Here is a 20,557-nt window from a genome sequence, read left to right as displayed (position 1 = left end):
GCACAGGTTCGTTTTGCCTGTTTTTGTAATTTATATAAATGGAATCGTACACTCTGTACTGTTTCGTATTTGGCTTATTTCATTCAACATTATGCTTCAGAAAGTCCTCCATGACATTACATGAAGCTATGAAAGTTCATTCTCCTTGCTGTATAGTATTCCATTATATGAATATAGCAGAATTTATGTACTCATTTTGCTGCTAGTATACAGTTTACAGTTTGGCTATTAAGAATTGTGCTGCTGTGAATATCTAAATGCATGTCTTTTGGTCAATATACGTATGCATTATTGCTGTATCAATTTACATGCTCCCCAGCAGGCGGCAAGGGCTCTGCCTGCCCCACATCCTTGCCAGCTTCGGCATATTCTATCTTATTTCTGCCATTCTGGTGGGTGTGTAGTAACACCACTAAAATACCATTAGTGTCTATCTATTCATTATAGCTTGTTTACTTCCAAAAAGAAATGAAGGCAGCTTATAATAAAAAGCCAGATTAGATAGAAATAATTTTTAAAGTGTTTTAAAAGGCAAAATAGTGAAGAATGCAGATAATTATACCAGAAATCCATACCAGGATGTTAGTAATTAGTACAATTCAGCAAAAAACTGATTTCTGAAATATCCGACAGCCAGTACCAAGAGAGAAATGCAATGCATCCCATGGCTTTCACTCTCTAATAAAAGGCATTGTAACAAATAGCGAAAGAAATTCTGTTTTTGCTTTTTGATATTTACCCAAAGAAGTTGAAAACGTAGGGGCCAGGCATGGTGGCTCATGCCTGTAATCCCAGCACTTAGAGAGGCTGGATCACCTGAGGTCAGGAGTTTGAGACCAGCCTGGCCAACATGGTGAAACCTCGTCTCTACTAAAAATATAAAAAGTATCCGGACATGGTGATGGGCACCTGTAATCCCAGCTACTCAGGAGGCTGAGGCAGAAGAATCTCTTGAACCCAGGAGGCAGAGGTTGCAGTGAGCTGAGATCGTGCCATTGCACTCCAGCCTGGGCAACAAGAATGAAACTCCATTTCAAAAAAACAACAACAAAAAAGAAGTTGAGAACTTATGTCCACACAAAAACCTGTACACAGATGTTTATAGTAGCTATGTTCATAATTGTCAAAACATAAAAACAACCAAGATGTTGTCCTTCAGCCAATGGACAAACAGGCTGTAGTACATCCAGACAATGAAATATTATTCCATGATAAAAAGAAATGAGCAATCAAGCCATAGAAAAAACTTAAAATGCATATAACTTAGTGAAATAAGTCAATCTGAAAAAAATTTCGTACTGTATGATTCCAACTGGATGACATTCTTGAAAAAGCAAAACCATGGCCTGGCACAGTGGCTCACGCATGTAATCCCAGCACTTTCGGAGGCCAAGGCAGGCGGATCACCTGAGGTCAGGAGTTCAAGACCAGCCTGGCCAACATGGTGAAACCCCGTCTCTACTAAAAATACAAAAATTAGCCAGGCGTAGTGGTGCGCACCTGTAATCCCCGCTACCCGGGAGGCTAAGGCACGAGAATCACTTGAACCTGGGCGGTGGAGGTTGTAGTGAGCCGAGATCTTACCACTGCACTCCAGCCTGGGCAACAGACTCTTGTCTCCAAAAAAAAAAAAAAAAAAAAAAAAGGCAAAACCATGGAAACAGTAAAAAGACAGGTGGTTGCCAGGGGTCTGAGGAGGAGGGAGGGATGAACAGGTGGAGCACAAAGGATTTTCAGGGCACTGAAATGAACCTCTATGGTACTATAAATAGTGGATCCTACAGAATGTACAACACCAAGAGGGAGTCCTAATGTAAACCGTGGGCTCTGGGTGGTGTGTCAATGTGGGTTCATTAACTGTAACAAATGTACCACTTTGGTGTGAGATGTTGACAATGGGGGAGGCTGTGCATGTGTGGGCGGAGAGAGCATTTAGGAACTCTCTGTACCTTCCTCTCAATTTTGCTGTGAACCTAAAATTGCTCTAAAAAATAATAATGTGGGAAAACCAAGAATTATATTTGGAGGTTTAAAGTTCATAACACAATGTCTTCAACAGCAATTTTATAAAAGACATAGAAACACTTTGCATACAGTTCTCTAATTTCTTAGTGCATCTCTCTACAAGCTGCCAGCACAATGTTGGTTATGTGATTCTCCGAGGATACTGAGTCAGACCAGAAGAAACAGCATGCAGGGCTTGCCAGCACCTGAGGTTCTGGGATGGATACTGGCATATGCCCAGGACTTCCCCCTTCAAATATTAGTTGCCTCAGGAGTTTTTGTTTTGTTTTCAAATAATTTTTTCAGGTAATAAAAATAATAAACATTCATTACGGGAAATAAAGGAAAACAGAAGAAGTTAAACATTAATCCCACCACCCAGAGACAGCCTTCTAGACATCTAGTTTTCTCTAATAGAAACACTTCTAGTTCATGTGCTTTTCTTTTCTTAAATCAATATATAGTTTGTGCTAGCTATCCTATTATTATTTTAGTAGCTACAGGACTAATTTATTTAACCAGAAATCTACTGCTGAAATACAGATTGTTCCCAACTTCTTACTCTGAGGAATAGGTTTGAACATACATCACTGTGTATGTTTCTACTTCCTGAGTATAAATTTCTAGAATTAGAATTACTAAGTCAAAAAGAACATGGAAGTAGAGGCTTTTATACACTGCTAAATTACCCCAAAAGTTAAATCAGTTTACACCCCCATTCATGTGTATGAGAAAACTTGTGTCCTTGCATTTCGCCAACCCTGGACGTTACCTTATTTGTTGTTTTTAATATTTGCATTTTTTTTTTTTAGACAGGTCTCACTCTGTCACCCAGGCTGGAGTGTGCAGTGGTGTGATTACAGTTCATTGCAGCCTCAAACTCCTGGGCTCAAGTGATCCTCCTGCCTAAGCCTCCCTAGTAGCTGGGACTACAGGTGTGCACCACCATGCATGGCTAATTTTTAAACTTTCGTTTAGAGATGGGGTCTCAGCTAGGACAATTACCTGAGGTCAGGAGTTTGAAACCAGCCTGGCCAACGTGGTATAACCCCATCTCTACTAAATATACAAAAATTAGCAGGGCGTGGTGAACTATTACAGCTATTAGTAGCTGTAATCCCAGCTACTAGGGAGGCTAAGGCAGGAGAATTGCCTGAACCCAGGAGACAGAGGTTACCGTGAGCAGAGATTGTGCCACTGCACTCCAGCCTGGGTGACACAGTGAGACTCCGTCTCAAAAAAAAAAAAAGATGGGGGTCTCATTATGTTGTCCAGGCTGGTCTCAAACTCCTGGGCTCAAGCAATCCTCCTACATCGAGTTTCCAAAGTGCTGGGATTACAGGCATAAGCTACTGCCCCTGGCCCAATCTATGAAAATTGATTGGTTAAAAAAAGGCATTCATTCTTGAACTCTCTAATCTGTGGTTTACAGCAAGGATGAACATAATTTCAGAAGTCTGTTACCACGTGAATTTCTGAATTTCTAAGGTGCTGTACTGCTGGTTCTTTCATTCAACCAATACATATCTATTGCAAGCCTAGCAGCTGCTGGGACCTATGCTGGCTGCTGGGGAAACGAAATGTACAAAAACGCAGAAAAATCTTTGGTGACATCCCTTACAAATCCCATGGGTCTTAAGGACTGTCTTTCCAGATGCTGAAGAGTGCCACCAGAAATGAGGCTCTGGCTGTGGTGTAATTCAAGGTGAGTGGTTCCCATGGTAACGTCTTTTGAACCCATTCCTTTTTGAGTCCCACAGCAACACTGTATCAGTTGCCTTCCATCGCGATGGCAGAATGGCATGTACCTAGTTCACCTAACATATGTACCAAATTCTTCAGGAACAACTTTAAGAGGAAGCATAAATAGATACAAAAGATGGAAGGACAAAAACCATAAAGACAAAGAAAACAGTGGCCCACACACATGGAATAGGGTCCAGATGAACTACAGCCTCTGGAGAAAGGTGCTGAGAACCATAAAAGGCTTGTAGGAGATGATGTTCTAATAAAGAAGATGATGGAAGGGAAAAGTCCCCTGCTTGTCTGCACTGTTGAATCAGAATGATTCCGAAATAGCAAAGTCTAAAGCACAGATGATTAGCAAAGGACTACATCGAAGTATGCCTAAGCTCAGTGCACCTGCCTGAGACCCCATCTGGAATCCCCCACGGCACCACAAACGGAGGACACAAGCAGAACACTAATCAGATTATCTGAAGACAAAGATCCAGGAGATCATTCAGACAGCAAAGACCAGACCCCAGATTCAAATCCAAAAGATCTGGAAAGGCTGGCTGAGGCAAAGGGCTGAAAGGAAGAGACCACTAGAGACGTGGCTGCCGAGAGAGCCGGCTCAAGCTGTCCCCAGCAGCACAGCCCAGGGCCACCTGCTCCTTCCACATCGGAAACACCTGCCCCTGCAGCTGGGTGACTGGGGCAGCTTCAGGAAGGAAACCTGGAGCCAGAGGGGTGCAGAGGTCACATCCCCAGCACAATGTGAAAAAAAAGAACAATCTCAGAGGGGAGGAGATGGCCGCCTTCAAAGTGCTATAGGGTAGACAGAGAAGAAAACTCATTTTGTGTAGTTCACAACAGCATTATTCACAACAGCCAAAAAATGGAAACAACCCAAACGCCTGTCACCTGATGTAGGGATCAACAAAACGTAGTCTAGCAATACAACAAAATATCATTTAGCAAAATGAAGGAGCGAAGTACTGATCCCATGACAACCTGTATGGACCTTGAGACATCACGTTAAGTGAAAGCAGCCAACAGCAAAGACCACACGTTGTGTGATTCCATTCACATGAAATGCCCAGACCAGGCAAATCCACGGGGACAGAGAGAACATTAGTGATTGCCAAGGACTGTGGGGGAGGGAATGGGAAATGATCACTAACAGGTTTCTTAAAGGGCCAATGAAAATGTTCTGGAATCAGAATGACCGGACAACTCTGTGACTGTACTAAAAACCACTGAATGGGCCAGGCGCAGTGGCTCATGCCTGCAGTCCCAGCACTTTGGGAGGCCAAGGTAGGCGGATCACCAGGTCAGGAGATCAAGACCATCCTGGCCAACATGGTGAAACTCCATCTCTACTAAAAATACAAAAATTAGCTGGGCATGGTGGCACACACTTGTAATCCCAGCTACTTGGGAGGCTGAGGCAGGAGAATTGCTTGAACCCAGGAGGCGGAGGTTGCAGTGAGCCAAGATCGCGCCATTGCACTCCAGCCTGGTGACAAAGTGAGTCTCCATCTCGAAAAAAAAAAAAAAAACACAACAACAACAAAAACCACTGAACATACACTTTCATTAAAAGGGCAAGCAAACTTTCTACTTCGATAAAGCTGTTTTTTTTTTTTGGAAGGTATCCATTAGTATCTTCATTTAATATTCACAGCTCTATGAAGCAGCTATTTTACAGATAAGAAAACTGAGGCTCAACAAATCACGAGTCAATGATGGAGGCAGGGTGAGAACCCAGCTCACCGTCCAGTCTAAACCCCCACTCCTCGTCACTATGCTGGTTATACTGACTCCTAATGAGTGGAAAGGGGAGATTTCAGCTGGACACAAGAAAGGACAGTCTAACAATTACAACAGTGCCCTCCCACTCACCGGCAGTTCGGGCAGAGACTGACGACCACTCACAGGGGCCAGAGAAGGAGGTGCTGCGTCTGCAGGAGCGTATACCTGCTAACCCCTTCACTGCCTTGCAGCTGAACACACTATACACTCTCTATTCTAAATCTCAGACACCTAAGGTTTGCCCAATCTCTATGATATTTAAGCTATTCTTGGTTCTATATACTTAACTGTAGTTTTCCTATTATTTTTAAAAACATGTCCTCCACTGTTCAAATTAACATTATTTAGATGCTGAAATGTATTTCAATCACTGAGCAAAGAATGGGAACTAGAACATGAGCCATGGAAACGTGCAGTCAGCTGGTATACTTACTGTGAAGTTCATTCCCTTGATGGGGAGCTTCAGGTGTTCAAATCCCACTATCACTGTATACTGAGTGTAATTCAGGTAGCCAAGGTGAGCCACAATAATCTCTGCACATTTCTGCAAATACACAGGAAGATTTGCCTTTAAAGAAAGCAAGACTCACACTCCCGCCAAATAACCCATGAAGTAACACGTTTCAACAGCAGATGAGCAGAACTCATCGTCTCCAGGGAACTCGCCAAAAGCCCAGAGAACGTCAGATGCCAGCCAAACACAGTTCCTAGAAAGAATGAACCAAATGGGTATTTTTGGAAACATAATATATGATTTACACCAATTAGAATCTTTCTACTTTGGATGACTGAAAATAAGTCACTGTGTAAGAAAGTTAACAGTGCAATGCAAGCCTGACATTTCCAAAAATATATAACACTAGAGCACAGGAGAAACGTAAGCTAAGACACGTCAACGCAGATGCCGCAGCCTAATTTGTCCTCCCTGGCCCAATTCTGCGATTGTTATAATAATAAACAGAGTGAATTACACATTTTTCTTTCTCTCCTTTTAAACTGTCACTCTCTACATGGAGCCCTCTTTCCTCTCCATCCTGCTCCCTCCACCCTCCACTCCGAGTCAAAGCAAAGGCTGTGTGCACAACATCAAGTGCAGTGTGAGGATATGTGTGCTCCACTGTTGTCAAGAGCCCTTCCTTTTGTCCTTTAGAATTAAAAGCCAGGTCTCTTCTGCTTTGTTATCCCCTTCCGGAGTGGCAGGGAGGACAAACCCTCATGCAGGGGTACAGAGGTACATCCACCAGCCATGCACGCAGAGCCAGCCACTCCTCCCCCGCAAGCTCTGCCCCGGCCCTGCCTTTCGGAATGTCGCTCTCCACCATCCTGCTGCTGCCCAGAGCGAACCGGTGGTTCTCTGGCTTTCTAACAGGGCATCGCTCCAATGACTGGTCAAGCCTCGAATGTCTGAGGTCAGGTAAGAAAACAGGTGCGGGTTTTACACAGCAGGCTTAAAAAGACAAGAGGGTGGCCGGTCGCGGTGGCTCACGCCTGTAATCCCAGCACTTTGGGAGGCCAAAGCGGGCGGATCACTTGAGGCTAGGAGTTCAAGACCAGCTTGGCCAACACAGTGAAACCCCATCTCCACTAAAAGTGCCAAAAATCAGCCGGGTGTGGTGGCAGGCGCCTGTAATCCCAGCTACTCAGGAGGCTGAGGCAGGAGAATCCCTTGAACCTGGGAGGTGGAGGCTGCAGTGGGCCAAGATCACACCATTGCACTCCAGCCTGTGCAACAAGAGCAAAGCTCCGTCTCAAAAGCAAACAAACAAAAAAACCCAAAAAGACAAGAGGGCAACTGTCAGGGAGGGGGACGAGGAGTGGGGTTGGGTAACACAGTGGGGTGCTGATCTAAGGGAAGGGGGAGAAAGCAGAGAGGAGGTGAGTGTGCAGGGGGCTGAAGGCAGCACCAAGGTCACCATCTCAACTCACCAAACACTTCAGCCCACTAGCAGCCCTGGGCCTGCACCGAAGCCCACAGTGCTCCGCAGGGAGGGGCTGCCCTGCAAAGGGGCTAAAAGCCCTCTGGCTGGCCACCCGCCCACCTCCCACTCTCCTATGCCGGAAGTACAGGTCATATACTATTTTCATCACATTGGAAAGGGAGGCCAAGGCTTCCTTTCCACCTGATCAGCTCTCATTGCAATCTGCTGCCTGCCCTCTGGGCTTTAAGTGTGTGGTCCACCTTCTCGACAAAACTAAATTCACCTATCCCCTCTGGCAGTCGGGTCACAGGATGATGCGCAGAGGCAGGGGTGGCTAAGGACTATGCAGGAAGGGATGGCTTAAAATTTGTAAATACATTTTTGCTGGGTAGACAAACATCTCTTGCGAGTTTAAGAATTTGTCTCACTTTTCAGGGATGTTTTAATTAACAAAAGAGCTGTATCTCAGGCTGCATATACTTACGAGTTTAAAAAAACTACACCAGCAATTCTGGCATCCCAAGTTCAAACCACGGTTCTGCTGCTGACTATGATGTACTTCTGAAAATCGCGTGATGGTACCACAGCTTTCTCACCTGCAAGGCGTGGAAAGCCTTGCTACCTAAGTCAGACAATGGCTTTTCTTTACAGTAGAAAAAAAAAAAGCAAGCCAGGCACAGTGGTGCATACCTGTCATCCTAGCTACTTGGGAGGCTGAAGCAGGAGGATTGCTTGAGCCCAGGAGTCCAAAGCCAGCCTGGGCAACATAGCAAGACTGTGTGTTTAAAAAAAAAAAAAAAAGTAATATAAGAGGGTGGTAAATATCTCTGTAATGTAAAAATTCCATGCTTTTTAAAGCCAGGGCAATGCTCCTTGCAGGGTTAGAGACCTGAGTAGACAGGGAACAGAAGCAAGATATTCCCAAGGGGTAACACAGTGTAAAATGAGGTAGGGCCAACAACGGAAGCGGGAAGAAACCATGAAGATGCACTGAAGGGCCATTCTCAAGGTGCACAGCACAGTGGGCACATCCAAGAAGCAACAATGCAGGCCAGCCAGTACCCTGGCAGCCTGGCCCTGCTTGAAGCAAAGGCTTTAGGTAGGGCAACCCACTTGTCCCAATTTTAAAACAGAAAGTCCTGTGTGCTGAGCAACCACTCAGTGCAAGCAAACCAGGACAATGGGTCTCAACAGCTCCAAATAAGCAACCCCTGACTAACGGTCCATTGAGCCTCAATCTGAGGCAGCACAGCAAGGTGGGTGTCATCAAGCTGTCCAGGTGGAAGTGGCCGCCAGGCCCTCGGATGGGAAGAGAGCAGCTTCTTGGGCCATGGTCCTGTCTGACACTCACACCTGTTATCCCTTCAGCAGTACTGATCGCACCCCTCCCACACACAGGCCTCATTGGGGGACGTAGGGATGCCTCAGGCTGCACACGTAAGGCACATTCACACATGTTATTCACCTTGATCTTTACTGCTTTCCTAAGGCAGGCAGGGAAGGCTGGATCCCAACTTTATAGATGGGGAAAATACACTTTGGAAGCTGACTCAGCCCCTGGAAGCAGAATGAAAGGCCAGTCCCACGTGATCCTCCCACCCTCCCCTCCCAAAGTGCTGGGATTACAGGCATGAGCCACCGCGCCCAGCCCTTGGATTCTTTCTTGCTAGGAAAAACAGGGCCAGTATATGTATCACTAGTAACTAGGCAGTATGCATGGTGGTTAAGGCCACAAGCTTCAGAATAAAAGGGCACAGGTTTAAATCCTGGGCCCTGCACTTAATATCTGCGTTACCTTGGGCAATGGTTTAGACCTCTCTAAGCCTCAGTTTCTTCTTCTACAAAACAGGCTCTAATAGTAGTTTCTACTTCATGGGCCTGCCATGAGGATTGAACGAGACAATGAGTGGACAGTACTTGACATGACACCTAGCAGACAAACTACTTGCCATCTGGCTTCTGACATTACTTTTCTAATCCTGTAAGAAAATGCACTGCCCTGTTTTGATGCTCTCCAAGTTCTCCACGCTGCCAATAACCTGTTGTGCCTGAGGTGGACTCCTTGCTATAGCAGGAATCTGGTTCTGATTCTTTGGACTCTGAACAGAATACAGTGCCAATGAAATCAAGCGTGAGGGCTCATTCCCCACTGTGGACCCCAGGTTTCCTACCCCTTAGCCACACTGTGCTCTGAAGTAGATGCTCAAAAAGGCAGGCCCCTGACCCCCAAGAGGCCCAGGTACTCGGCTTCACACAGACGGATTACGGCATGCATCACTCGGCTGGGAACAACCCAAAGCCTCAGTCAAGAGTGACCATGGAAAATTAGTCAGGCCTGTGGCAACATGCTTATAGTCCCAGCTACTTGGGAAGTTAAGGTAGGAGAATTGCTTGAGCCCAGGAGTTTGAGGCTGCAGTGAGCTGTGACTGTGCCACTGCACTCCAGCCTGGGTGACAGAGCAAAAACCTGTCTCTAAACAAAAAAAAAAAAAAAAAAAAAAAAAAAACAGTGACCACAGCCAGTGGCAGATGTTCGTATGAGGAGGCAGCCCATAACATTCATTAGGGACACGCTGGGCAGAAAGTCACACACACAGTAAAAACAAGTACCACGTATGCTCAGAGTGGCTGGCAGTACGTGTGTGTGCATGCATATGTGTGTACACGTGTGTTCATGGATGTGTGAATGCATGTGTACGTTTATAAGAATTTTTAAGGGTATCCAACTATAAAAATAAGTAAGTTTTCTTATGCCATCTTTGGTATGACTCCATTGTTTTCCACTTAAGAACAATTTCTCGAAGCCTCTTACCATGCTATCTTCTACAGTAGAAAGTGGCTCTGTAATTAAATGTGTACGCAGCCTGAGGACTGACTGTGGGGCTCACCCCACACACTCACCCCTGCACATGTGAGGGTCCTTGTCCGGTTGTGAACTTTGTTATGAATGTACATCGTGGTTCCATCTTGAGCTACACCATCGACTTTAACAGTCATGGGAAAGCTTGTCTTAATAGAAGTTTCTACAAAGAAAAAAATTCAGTGTTAGAGACCACGCCAGGCACATCACACCTACAAAGGTGCCTTCCTGGCTCTGTAATGACCTTGGAGCCAGGAAAACACAGAAAGCCCATAAGGTCCTTAGGCCACACTGGCCTCAGCACATTTGAACATCTCTTAATTGCCCAGCAAAGTAAAAGCCTTTCTATTAGATTCCAACCCAGCACCCAGGGGTCTATGTCAAAACCTGCACTTCAGATCCATCAGTTTCACTTCACACACACAAAAAGGGTAAATATTTCACGACTAATGAACTTATATTTTTAATTTCTCACATACATTTTTAACTTACCAAATTCTATACCAAAAATAGAAATAGATTTCTTATTTCTTCTGATTATAGGTTTTTCTAATTATATTCTCATTTTAAAAAATCATAAAGATAGCATTAAATACTAAGAATTTCACCTAGAGATAATCATAATTCATATTTCGTGTCTATCCTTCCAGACCATTTTCTAGACATACAAATACGCAGTAATATGAATTTTTTGCTTTCTAAAATGTTACAAAGAGGGGATAATTTTTTTGTAATATATATTTGTTTCACTTCATTTACTGTGGTCATGGGGTTATCTTTTCAAATTCTTTCTCAACCAGAGTGTCTCATGCGAAGCACAGAACAGAAAATGATTTGGGTATCTTCTCAATTCTCCCTAGGATGATATAAAACTAGTGCCACTGTAGATTGACAGAAGCTAATTCATCATAAACAATGGATGCATTAGTGGAGGGTTTCTCAGCCTCTGCATCACTGACATTTTGTGCCAGATAATTCCTTGTTGTGGAAGGGGGGGAGGTGTCGGCACCTCTGCCCTCTACCCACTAGACGCCAGGAGCACTCCTCTTCTCCGTGTGTGACGAAATTGTCTCAAGACATTGGCCAGTGTCCCTGGGGGCCAGAACCATTACTTTAGGGCATCAGGTCTTAATTCTCTCCCAGATCCTCACTGAAAAAGGCTGGCAGCTATAGCACCGACACCATGCAGCCACTGAGCTGAGCTGACCAGGACTCTACGGAGGATGTCTATCTATTGCAACTTTCTCTCCCATTGGAAGACATTTAAGGGGTTTCCAATTTGTTACTATGATAAATAATAATGGACATCCTTATACATCTATCTTTGAGCACTTGTTCAAATATTCTGAGGTCAACATCTAAAATACGATGTTTCTTCGTACAAAGAAAAATCATTCCAAAATGTCAAGCTCCATACCTTTTGATTGATCCAACTCAACAATACATGTCAGCCATAGTTGCTGATTGTATGTAGACAGTGGATTTGAAAGTATTTGAATTGGCTTTAGCTGAAGAAAAAAAAAAACAAAGTAATCCATGTGACCTTTTCATTGAGTCTACCAAATACATCATTTTAACACACAAACTTTACTTTTAGCAAAAAAGGCTTCAGTGTTAGCTCTGAAACAGAAATATGTGAGGTCTTCCTTTTTCTTTTTTTTTGAGACGGAGTCTCGCTGTCACCCAGGCTGGAGTGCAGTGGCGCGATCTCGGCTCACTGCAAGCTCTGCCTCCTGGGTTCACGCCATTCTCCTGCCTCAGCCTCCCAAGTAGCTGGGACTACAGGCGCCCGCCACTACGCCCGGCTAATTTTTTGTATTTTTAGTACAGACGGGGTTTCACCGTGTTAGCCAGGATGGTCTCAATCTCCTGACCTTGTGATCCGCCCACCTCGGCCTCCTAAAGCGCTAGGTTACAGGCGTGAGCCACCGCGCCCGGCCATGAGGTTTTCCTTTCAACAACGTAAGTGACACTCTGCCTTTCAGAAGAAACGACTAACTTCCAGCAGCAATTCATGTCTGTCTCTCACAGAAATCTCTAAGCAGACACTTTCCACACTTGGACCCTTGGGGACAATACACTTACTTAAATACCAAGAAATAAGCCATCTTGGAAAAAGAATAAAATGAGCAGAATGATGAGATACATAATAAGACAATAAAGAATACCAAAAGAATGCTTTCATATTTACAAGATAATATATCTCAAGAATTATTACTTTTTGAGACGGGAGTCTAGCTCTGTTGCCCAGGCTGGAGAGCAAGGGCATGATCTCGGCTCACTGCAACTTCTGCCTCCCAGGTTCAAGTGATTCTCCTGCCTCAGCCTCCCGAATAGCTCGGATTACAGGCACCTGCCACCACACCCAGCTAATTTTTGTATTTTTAGTAGAGACGGAGTTTCACTGCGTTGGCCAGACTGGTTTCGAACTCCTGATCTCATGATCAGCCCACCTCGGCCTCCCAAAGTGCTGGGATTACAAGCATGAGCCACCGTGCCTGGCCAAGAATTATTTCTTTAGTATCCATATGCCAGGCAAATTGCTCTTTGACGTCTGCTATTTTTAGCTTTCTGAAAGAAAATCTTAACACCCCTGGAGAGAAAAATTAGGGGTGACGATGTTGCCAGTGATTCTTCTGCAGTATCTTTTGAAAGACTTAATATTGGTGTTTAACAGCAGCAGGCCACAGATAGAGTTACTGAAGCAGCCCACCCATGGTTCCAAAGAAAAGCATTATTTGAATGCAACGTCTTTGGAGGTGAATGTGTTTTTTCTTTTTCTTTTCTTTTTTTTTTTTTTAAATACAGGGTCGTGCTCTGTCACCCAGGGCTGGAGTGCAGTGGTGCAATTATGGCTTACTGCAGCGTCAACCTCTCAGGATCAAGTGATCCTCCCACCTCAGCCTCCCAAGTAGCTGGGACTACAGGTGTGCCCCACCACACCCAGATTATTTTTAAATTTCTTGTAGAGACACAGTCTCCCTATGTTGCCCAGGCTAGTCTCAAATGAATGTGTTTTTGTGTCTTAATACTTCTGTCAGGGTCTCAATAAAACTCCCTAGGACTAAAGGCTTGCCTAAAAACCATCAAGGCAGGAAATCTCTCCAGGAATGAGCTACTGTCTTAGTGAAGTGAGGATGGTCTCTTGGAAGCAAGTCAGTTCAGTGGAATGGCTGCTGTGTTCAGTGTCAAAAAGAGACTCACACCCTGAGAGACAGAAATTGTAAAAGATGAACTACTACCAGGAAAGCCCATGGTGGCACCTCTTCAAATCAGATCATCACGCCAACAGTGAAAGAAAATAAAGCAATGCAAAGGAAATGTGAAAACAGGCTATGCAGAGGGCCCTTTCAAACTAGCAGTAGCAAAGAGAAGAATCAAATGGTGTTAAGTTTTAGTACTTTTTCTTCTTTTGACTTTTTGCAAAATTATAAGGGTAGAAAACTAGCAGGGAACTGTGAGAACAGACAGAAGGGGGATTTGGAGTCATATAATCAGATTTAAACTATATATATCATGCTGCCTCGAAGATGTAGGGCAACTGTGTTCAGTTTATAGGTAAAGTTATGTTTCACACACAAAAAAAGGTTTAGTTGTCCGGGCTCTCACAAGTTAGTATTTATTCAAGGAAACCAAAATTCTCCAATTGAAAGAACCTCTGGTTTTCTCTAAAGGTGGTAAAAAGTTAAGGCTTTTTTTTTTTTTTTTTTTGAGACGGAATCTCGCTCTGTCACCCAGGCTGGAGTGCAGTGGCACCATCTTGGCTGATGGCAAGCTCCCTCGCCCGGGTTCACGCCATTCTCCTGCTTCAGCCTCCCGAGTAACTGGGACTACAGGCGCCCCCGACCATGCCTAGCTAATTTTTTTGTATTTTCAGTAGAGATGGGGTTTCACCATGTTAGCCAGGATGCTCTCAATCTCTTGACCTCGTGATCTGCTGGCCTCAGCCTCCCAAAGTGCTGGGATTACAGGCATGAGCCACCTCGCCCAGCCAAGTTAAGGTGTATTTTTTAAAGGATTTTTCACTTAAACTGAGTTCACACAAGGAATACAAAGTAATCATTAGAAAGAAATGTACCATTAGAAACCTGACAGACGCCAATTCTTAACCTGGGCAAATATAAGAAAGATGAGACACCTGAGTGGTATCATTATTAAAAATTACAATCTGATAGGACTTATAGAGACAAGGAATCAGGATAAGTTAACTACTCTTTGGAAATGAACAATTGCTCCCTAAGAGGTAATACCACCATCTTCGTAAGTAGTGAGGTGTTTATTACAGCAGAAATGGCGACTTTAGCAGACAAGAACCCAGAGGCCAGCGGCTGACAGTGGAAGAAGAAATGTGTTGCCTGAGAAGCTGCAAGGCACGGGCAGACTACCTTAAAGACTCTAAGCAGAACCATTTCTCAGTGACCTGAGGTTTATAATGCACCCCACCACCCAGCTGCTACTCAGACCCAGTCTTACCTTTTTGCTATTATTTAGTGAAAAATTAGCCGCAGAAGTCTGGATCACTTTAGGTCCTAAAGTGTAACAGAAAAGGACAAAAGCAGATTATAGTGATATTGATAATTTAGTATTTTTTTCCAAATTCCAAGAAAGACTCATACATTACATGAAGATGACCTTAATTTATCTGGTTTTTCTTTAGAGATTATACAATGTGTAAGTAAAAGATATAAACACACAAACACAGACACAGAATATCTACTCTGCTGTGCTTCACGACTTCCCAACACAAGTCAACCAGCATGACTGGCATACGACACAGAGGGTTTCCACAGGAAATGCCCTGCTAAGCTCTCAACGAGAGCTCCCTCTACATGCATGGGCCCAAGAAGGCATTAACTATAGAGACTCTGTCTTATATATTCTGTAAAATATAAAGATTTCTTCCAAAACCTGAGACACACTTATCTGCTCATCCAATTAATCCAGTCTTCCAAAAATACTTATTAAGGGTTATAAACATAATATATGCTAATATAAGCAGGAAAGCATAAAGTTTTAACTGAAATAATGGTATACGAACCTCAGTTTTTTTCCCAATTTTTATTGTGATAAAATATACATAAGATTTGCCATCTTAACCATTTTTTTCTATAGATCCAAGAACTTGACATCTTAACTATTTTTTTTCTTTTTGCTCTTGTTGCCCAGGCTGGAGTACAACAGCACAGTCTCAGCTCACCACAACCTCCACCTCCCAGGTTCAAGCAATTCTCCTGCCTCAGCCTCCCGAGTAACTGGGATTACAGGCATGTGCCACCACGCCCGGCTAATTTTTTATTTTTAGTAGAGACAGGGTTTCACCATGTTGATCAGGCTGGTCTCGAACTCCTGACCTCAGGTGATCCGCCCGCCTCAGCCTCCCAAAGTGCTGGGATTACAGGCGTGAGCCACTGCGCCATGCCCATTTTAACCATTTTTAAGTATACAGTTCAGTGGTAGTAAATACGTTCACTGTGCAATCATCACTGCCATCCATCTCCACAATTCAAAACTGAAACGCTGTGCCTATCAAACAATTCCCCATTCCCCTCCCCCAGCCCCCGGCTGCCACCACTCTACTTTCTGTCTTGATGATTTTGACTACTCTAAGTACCCCATATAAGTGAATCTTACAGTATTTATATTTTTTCCAATGGCTTACTTAGTATAATGTCCTCAAAATGCATCCATATTATAGCTTCTGTATTAATTTCCTTACTTTTTTTTTTTTTTTTTTTTTTTTTTGAGACAGCGTTTCACTCTTGTTGCCCAGGCTGGACTGCAATGGCAGGATCTCGGCTCACTGCAACCTCTGCCTCCCAGGTTCAAGCGATTCTCCTGCCTCAGCCTCCCAAGTAGCTGGGATTACAGGTGCTCACCACCATGCTCAGCTAATTTTTTATTTTAGTAGAGACGGGGTTTCATCATGTTGGCCAGGCTGGTCTTGAACTCCTGACCTTGTGATCCACCCACCTCCGCCTCCCAAAGTGCTGGGATTACAGGTGTGAGCCACTGCGCCCGGCCGAATTTCCTTATTTTAAGGCTAAATATTCCACTGTATGTGTATACCACATTTCATTCCTCTGTCCATTTATCTGTCAATGGATACTGTAGTTAATTCCAGTTTGTTATTGTGAATAATGCTGCTATGAACATGAGTGTACAAATATCAAGACCCTTTTTTTTTTTTTTTAATTTTGAGACGGAGTTTCATTGTTGTTGCCCAGGCTGGAGTACAACAGCGTGATCTCGGCTCACTGCAACCTCCACCTCCTGGTTCAAGCGTTTCTCCTGCCTCAGCCTCCCAAGTAGCTGGGATTACAGGCATGCACCACCACGCCTGGCTAATTTTTGTATTTTTAGTAGAGACGGGGTTTCACCATGTTGGTTAGGCTGGACTCAAACTTCTAACCTCAGGTGATTCACCTGCCTCAGCCTCCCAAAGTGCTGGGATTACAGGCATGAGCCACCATGCCCGGCCAAGACCCTGCTTTCAAATCTCTTGAGTATATACACGGAAGTGAAATTGCTGGATCATGTGGTGCTATTTGCATGGCATAACCTTTTCCATCCTTCTACTTCAACCTATTTGTGTCTTTGGATCTAGAGTGAGTCTCCTGTAGACAGTATATAGCTGGAGCACAGTGTTTTAAAACCCATTCTGCCAACCTCTGCTTTTTAATTGGAGAGTTTAATCTATTTACACTTAATTACTACTCAGGAGAAACTTGCTTCTGTCATTTTGCTTTCTATATATGCCTTTGTTCTCTGTATGTCTCATAGCCTTTTTGTACCTCTTTTAATATCCTGAAGTTATAACACTCTAATTTAAATTTATACCAGCTTAACATCAATAATATGTAAAAATTCTGCACCTATAACAGCTCCATCCCCACCTCTTTCAACTGCTGTCACAATTGTGACAAAAGCCTATCTTTATATATTGTGTCCAAAAACATAAAATGAGTTTTAATGCATTAGTCTCTTAAACTATGTAGAAAACAAAATGTGCAGTTACAAACCAGTTATAATAATACTAGATTTTACAGTAATAGTTGGCTTTTAAATGTTAGTCTTTCAAATAATGTTGAAAACAAAAAAAATGGAGTTATACACCATTGTTACAATATGAGCTTTTATAATTACCCAAGTATTTACCTTTACTGAAATCATATGGCTTCAAGTTACTGTCTAGTGTCCTTTCATTTCAACCTACGGGACTCACTTCAGCAATTCTTGCAGGGCAGGTCTAATAGTAGTAACTTCCTTAAATTTTATCTGGGAATGCCTTAACTTCTCCCTCAGTTTTAAAGGACAGGTTTGCTACATATAGGATTCTTGACTGACAGTTTTGTTTTTTTTTTTTTGTTTTTTTGAGATGGAGTTTTGCTCTTGTTGCCCAGGCTGGAGTGCAATGGCGCGATCTCAGCTCACCACAACCTCCACCTCCCTGGTTCAAGCGATTCTCCTGCCTCAGCCTCCCAAGTAGCTGGGATTACAGGCATGCGCCACCACGCCCAACTAACTTTGTATTTTTAGTAGAGATGAGGTTTCTCCACCTTGGTCAGGCTGGTCTTGAACTCCCAACCTCAGGTGATCCACCTGCCTCAGCCTCCCAAAGTGCTGGGATTACAGGCGTGAGCAACTGCACCCGGCCAACAGTTTTCTTTTAGAACTTTGAATGTATTAGCCCATTGACTTCTGGCCTCCAAAGTTTCTGATGAGGTATCTGCTGACAAACTTACCGAGAATCCCTTGTATGTGATGAGTCACTCTCTTACTGCTTTCAAGATTCTGTTTTTGGCTTTCTACAGTTTGATTATATCTTGGTGTGGGTATCTTTGAGTTCATCCTACTTTGAGTTTATTGAGCTTCTTGGATGTTTATATTCACATTCACCAAATTTGGGAAGTTTTCAGTCATCACTGCTTGAAATATTCTCTCTGACCCATTCTCTATCTCTTCTCCTCCTCAGACTCCCACAGTGTGTATGTTGGTCCATTTGATAGTGTCCCAAAGGTCCCTCAGTCTCTGTTCATTTTACTTTTGTTTTTCTGTTCCTCAGACTCAAAAATTTCCACTGTCCTATCTTTGGATTCACTGATTCTTTCCTCTACCTCTTCAAATCTGCCTTTGTATCACTCTAGCGTAGCACTTTTCATCTCCAGAATTTCTTTTTGGTTTCCTTTTAGGTTTTCTATCTTTTTATTCATACATTGTTTTCTTGACTGTCTCCATGTCTCTTCCTTTAGTTGCCTCAGCATCTTTAAGACAGCTGTTTTAAAGTCTCTGCCTAACAAATCTGTCAAATGGTCTTACTCAGAGACAGATTCTGACAGTTCATTTTTTTCCTTTCAATGGGTCATACTTGTTTGCCTTGTGACTTTTTTTTTTTTTTTTTGAGATGGAGTCTTGCTCTGTCACCCAGGCTGGAGTGCAGTGGCGTGATCTCGGCTCACTGCAAGCTCTGCCTCCCGGGTTCACACCATTCTCCTGCCTCGGTCTCCCAAGTAGCTGGGACTACAGGTGCCCGCCACCACGCCTGGCTAATTTTTTGTATTTTTAGCAGAGATGGGGTTTCAACATGTTAGCCAGGATGGTCTCGATCTCCTGACGTCGTGATCCATCCACCTCGGCCTCCCAAAGTGCTGGGATTACAGGCGTGAGCCACCACGCCCGGCCGCCTTGTGACCTTTTGTTTAAAAGTGGACACTTAAGTCTAATAATGTACCTCTGGAAACCAGACTCTCCCCTTCCTCAGAGTTTGCTGTTATTCATTTTTGAATTTTTGTTTTTGTTGTGGTTATAGACTGTCTCTGTGCAAAGGATCAGCCTGAGATGTAAACTTAAGGTCTTCTCAGGTCTTCTCTGAGCCTGTGCCTTCCTCTGGGCAGGTGTAGTGACTTTTTAAATTTCCCTGTATTAGCAGTTTTGAATGTCCTGGTCTTCGATGTCTGACTCCCGAGAAAGGAAAAAGACAAAAATGAAGGGGTAAAAAACTGCCAGCCCTTTAAATCCCCTGGAAGTAACGTTAGCCAGCGGGGGAGGGGCTTCCAACAATTGAGGGAGGTACAACAACAGCAGCCACTCTTACTTCGTCGTACTTCCGCAATCAGAAGCAGCATCAGCGATCAGAGCACAGATGCCTGATAATCTGGAGGACAGGGTCCTTTTTACCCACCTTGGTTTCTGTAAGCTCTAGGAACACACATTCAGCTGCCTGCTATAGGCCTGCAGTGGAAGATGGGTACCTGCTACTGTGCTAAGAGCTGCACTGACCAAAATTAGCCACAATCTAATGTACAAGCATTCCCTTCAAAGTGGGAAGGCTTCAACAGACTCTGGAGTTCCAAAACAGTTATACCATACAGATTCTGCCACTGCAGCTGTTCTCTAAGTAGAAGACATCGATTCCTACTCCACCGTCTTCCCAGAATCCTCTCCAAGCTTCACAGATTTCTTTAGAGTTCTGGCCTTAAAAGTAGTAGTCAATGGAAACACTGTGAATCTGATTTTAATTTAATTTAGAACTGGATTTGTTCCAAAACGTATCACTCTCAACTGGTGCTGTCAGTTTTTCTGGGCTGCCTCAGTGACCATGGCCAGGATTGTCTGCCAACAATCCTCCACTCAAAAGAAGGAAATACAAGGCAGTAACATGTCTCTGGAATGCATTTAGGAATGCTGGGAAGGATATATCAAATGTAGGAAAGACGCTTGTGTCCACAATGAGGCCCCTTTTAAACAGATTCACCTGAGTGAACTCTTAACCCAGGAAGTAAGGCAGTCTGGTTTCCTGGAAAGAATTAAGAACTGGGAATCAGAAAAATCTAGACTTGGCTGGCTGCAGCCAAGTCTGACTCACACCTGTAATCCCAGCACTTTGGGAGGTCGAGGCAGGCGGATCATCTGAGGTCAGGAGTTCGAGACCAGCCTGGCCAACATGGTGAAAACCTGTCTCTACTAAAAATGCCAACAAAAATTAGCCAGGCGTGGAGGCAGGTGCCTGTAATCCCAGCTACTGGAGAATCGTTTGAACTGGGGAGGAAGAGGTTGCAGCGAGCCAAGATCGCACCACTGCACTCTAGCCTGGGCAAAAAAAAAAAAAAAAAAAAAGAAGAATCTGGACTCTAGTCTTCACTAACAAGGCTTTCTGGGTCTTGACTTCCTCATTTGCAAAATGACAGTTACTAAGCCAATAGTCCCTAAGGTACTCCTAACTCTAAAATAATAATAACCT

At 43.8% G+C, this 20,557-nt stretch overlaps 1 protein-coding gene across 1 annotated transcript in view; it reads right to left on the bottom strand.

The window, feature by feature from the left end:
• The window catches only part of TMEM181 (transmembrane protein 181), a 99,250-nt gene that overhangs the window by 40,676 nt on the left and 38,017 nt on the right, over positions 1 to 20,557 (bottom strand). Inside the window, 4 exon segments of the mRNA XM_030809912.1 lie at positions 5,975 to 6,085; positions 10,362 to 10,483; positions 11,738 to 11,828; positions 14,794 to 14,849. Coding sequence (XP_030665772.1) covers positions 5,975 to 6,085; positions 10,362 to 10,483; positions 11,738 to 11,828; positions 14,794 to 14,849 — 380 coding nt within the window.

Source organism: Nomascus leucogenys, chromosome 3, assembly GCF_006542625.1.
Source record: "Nomascus leucogenys isolate Asia chromosome 3, Asia_NLE_v1, whole genome shotgun sequence".
NCBI classification, from domain to species: domain Eukaryota; kingdom Metazoa; phylum Chordata; class Mammalia; order Primates; family Hylobatidae; genus Nomascus; species Nomascus leucogenys.
The sequence above is the reverse complement of the archived record's forward strand: the minus strand, read 5'-3'. Positions and strand labels throughout refer to the sequence as shown.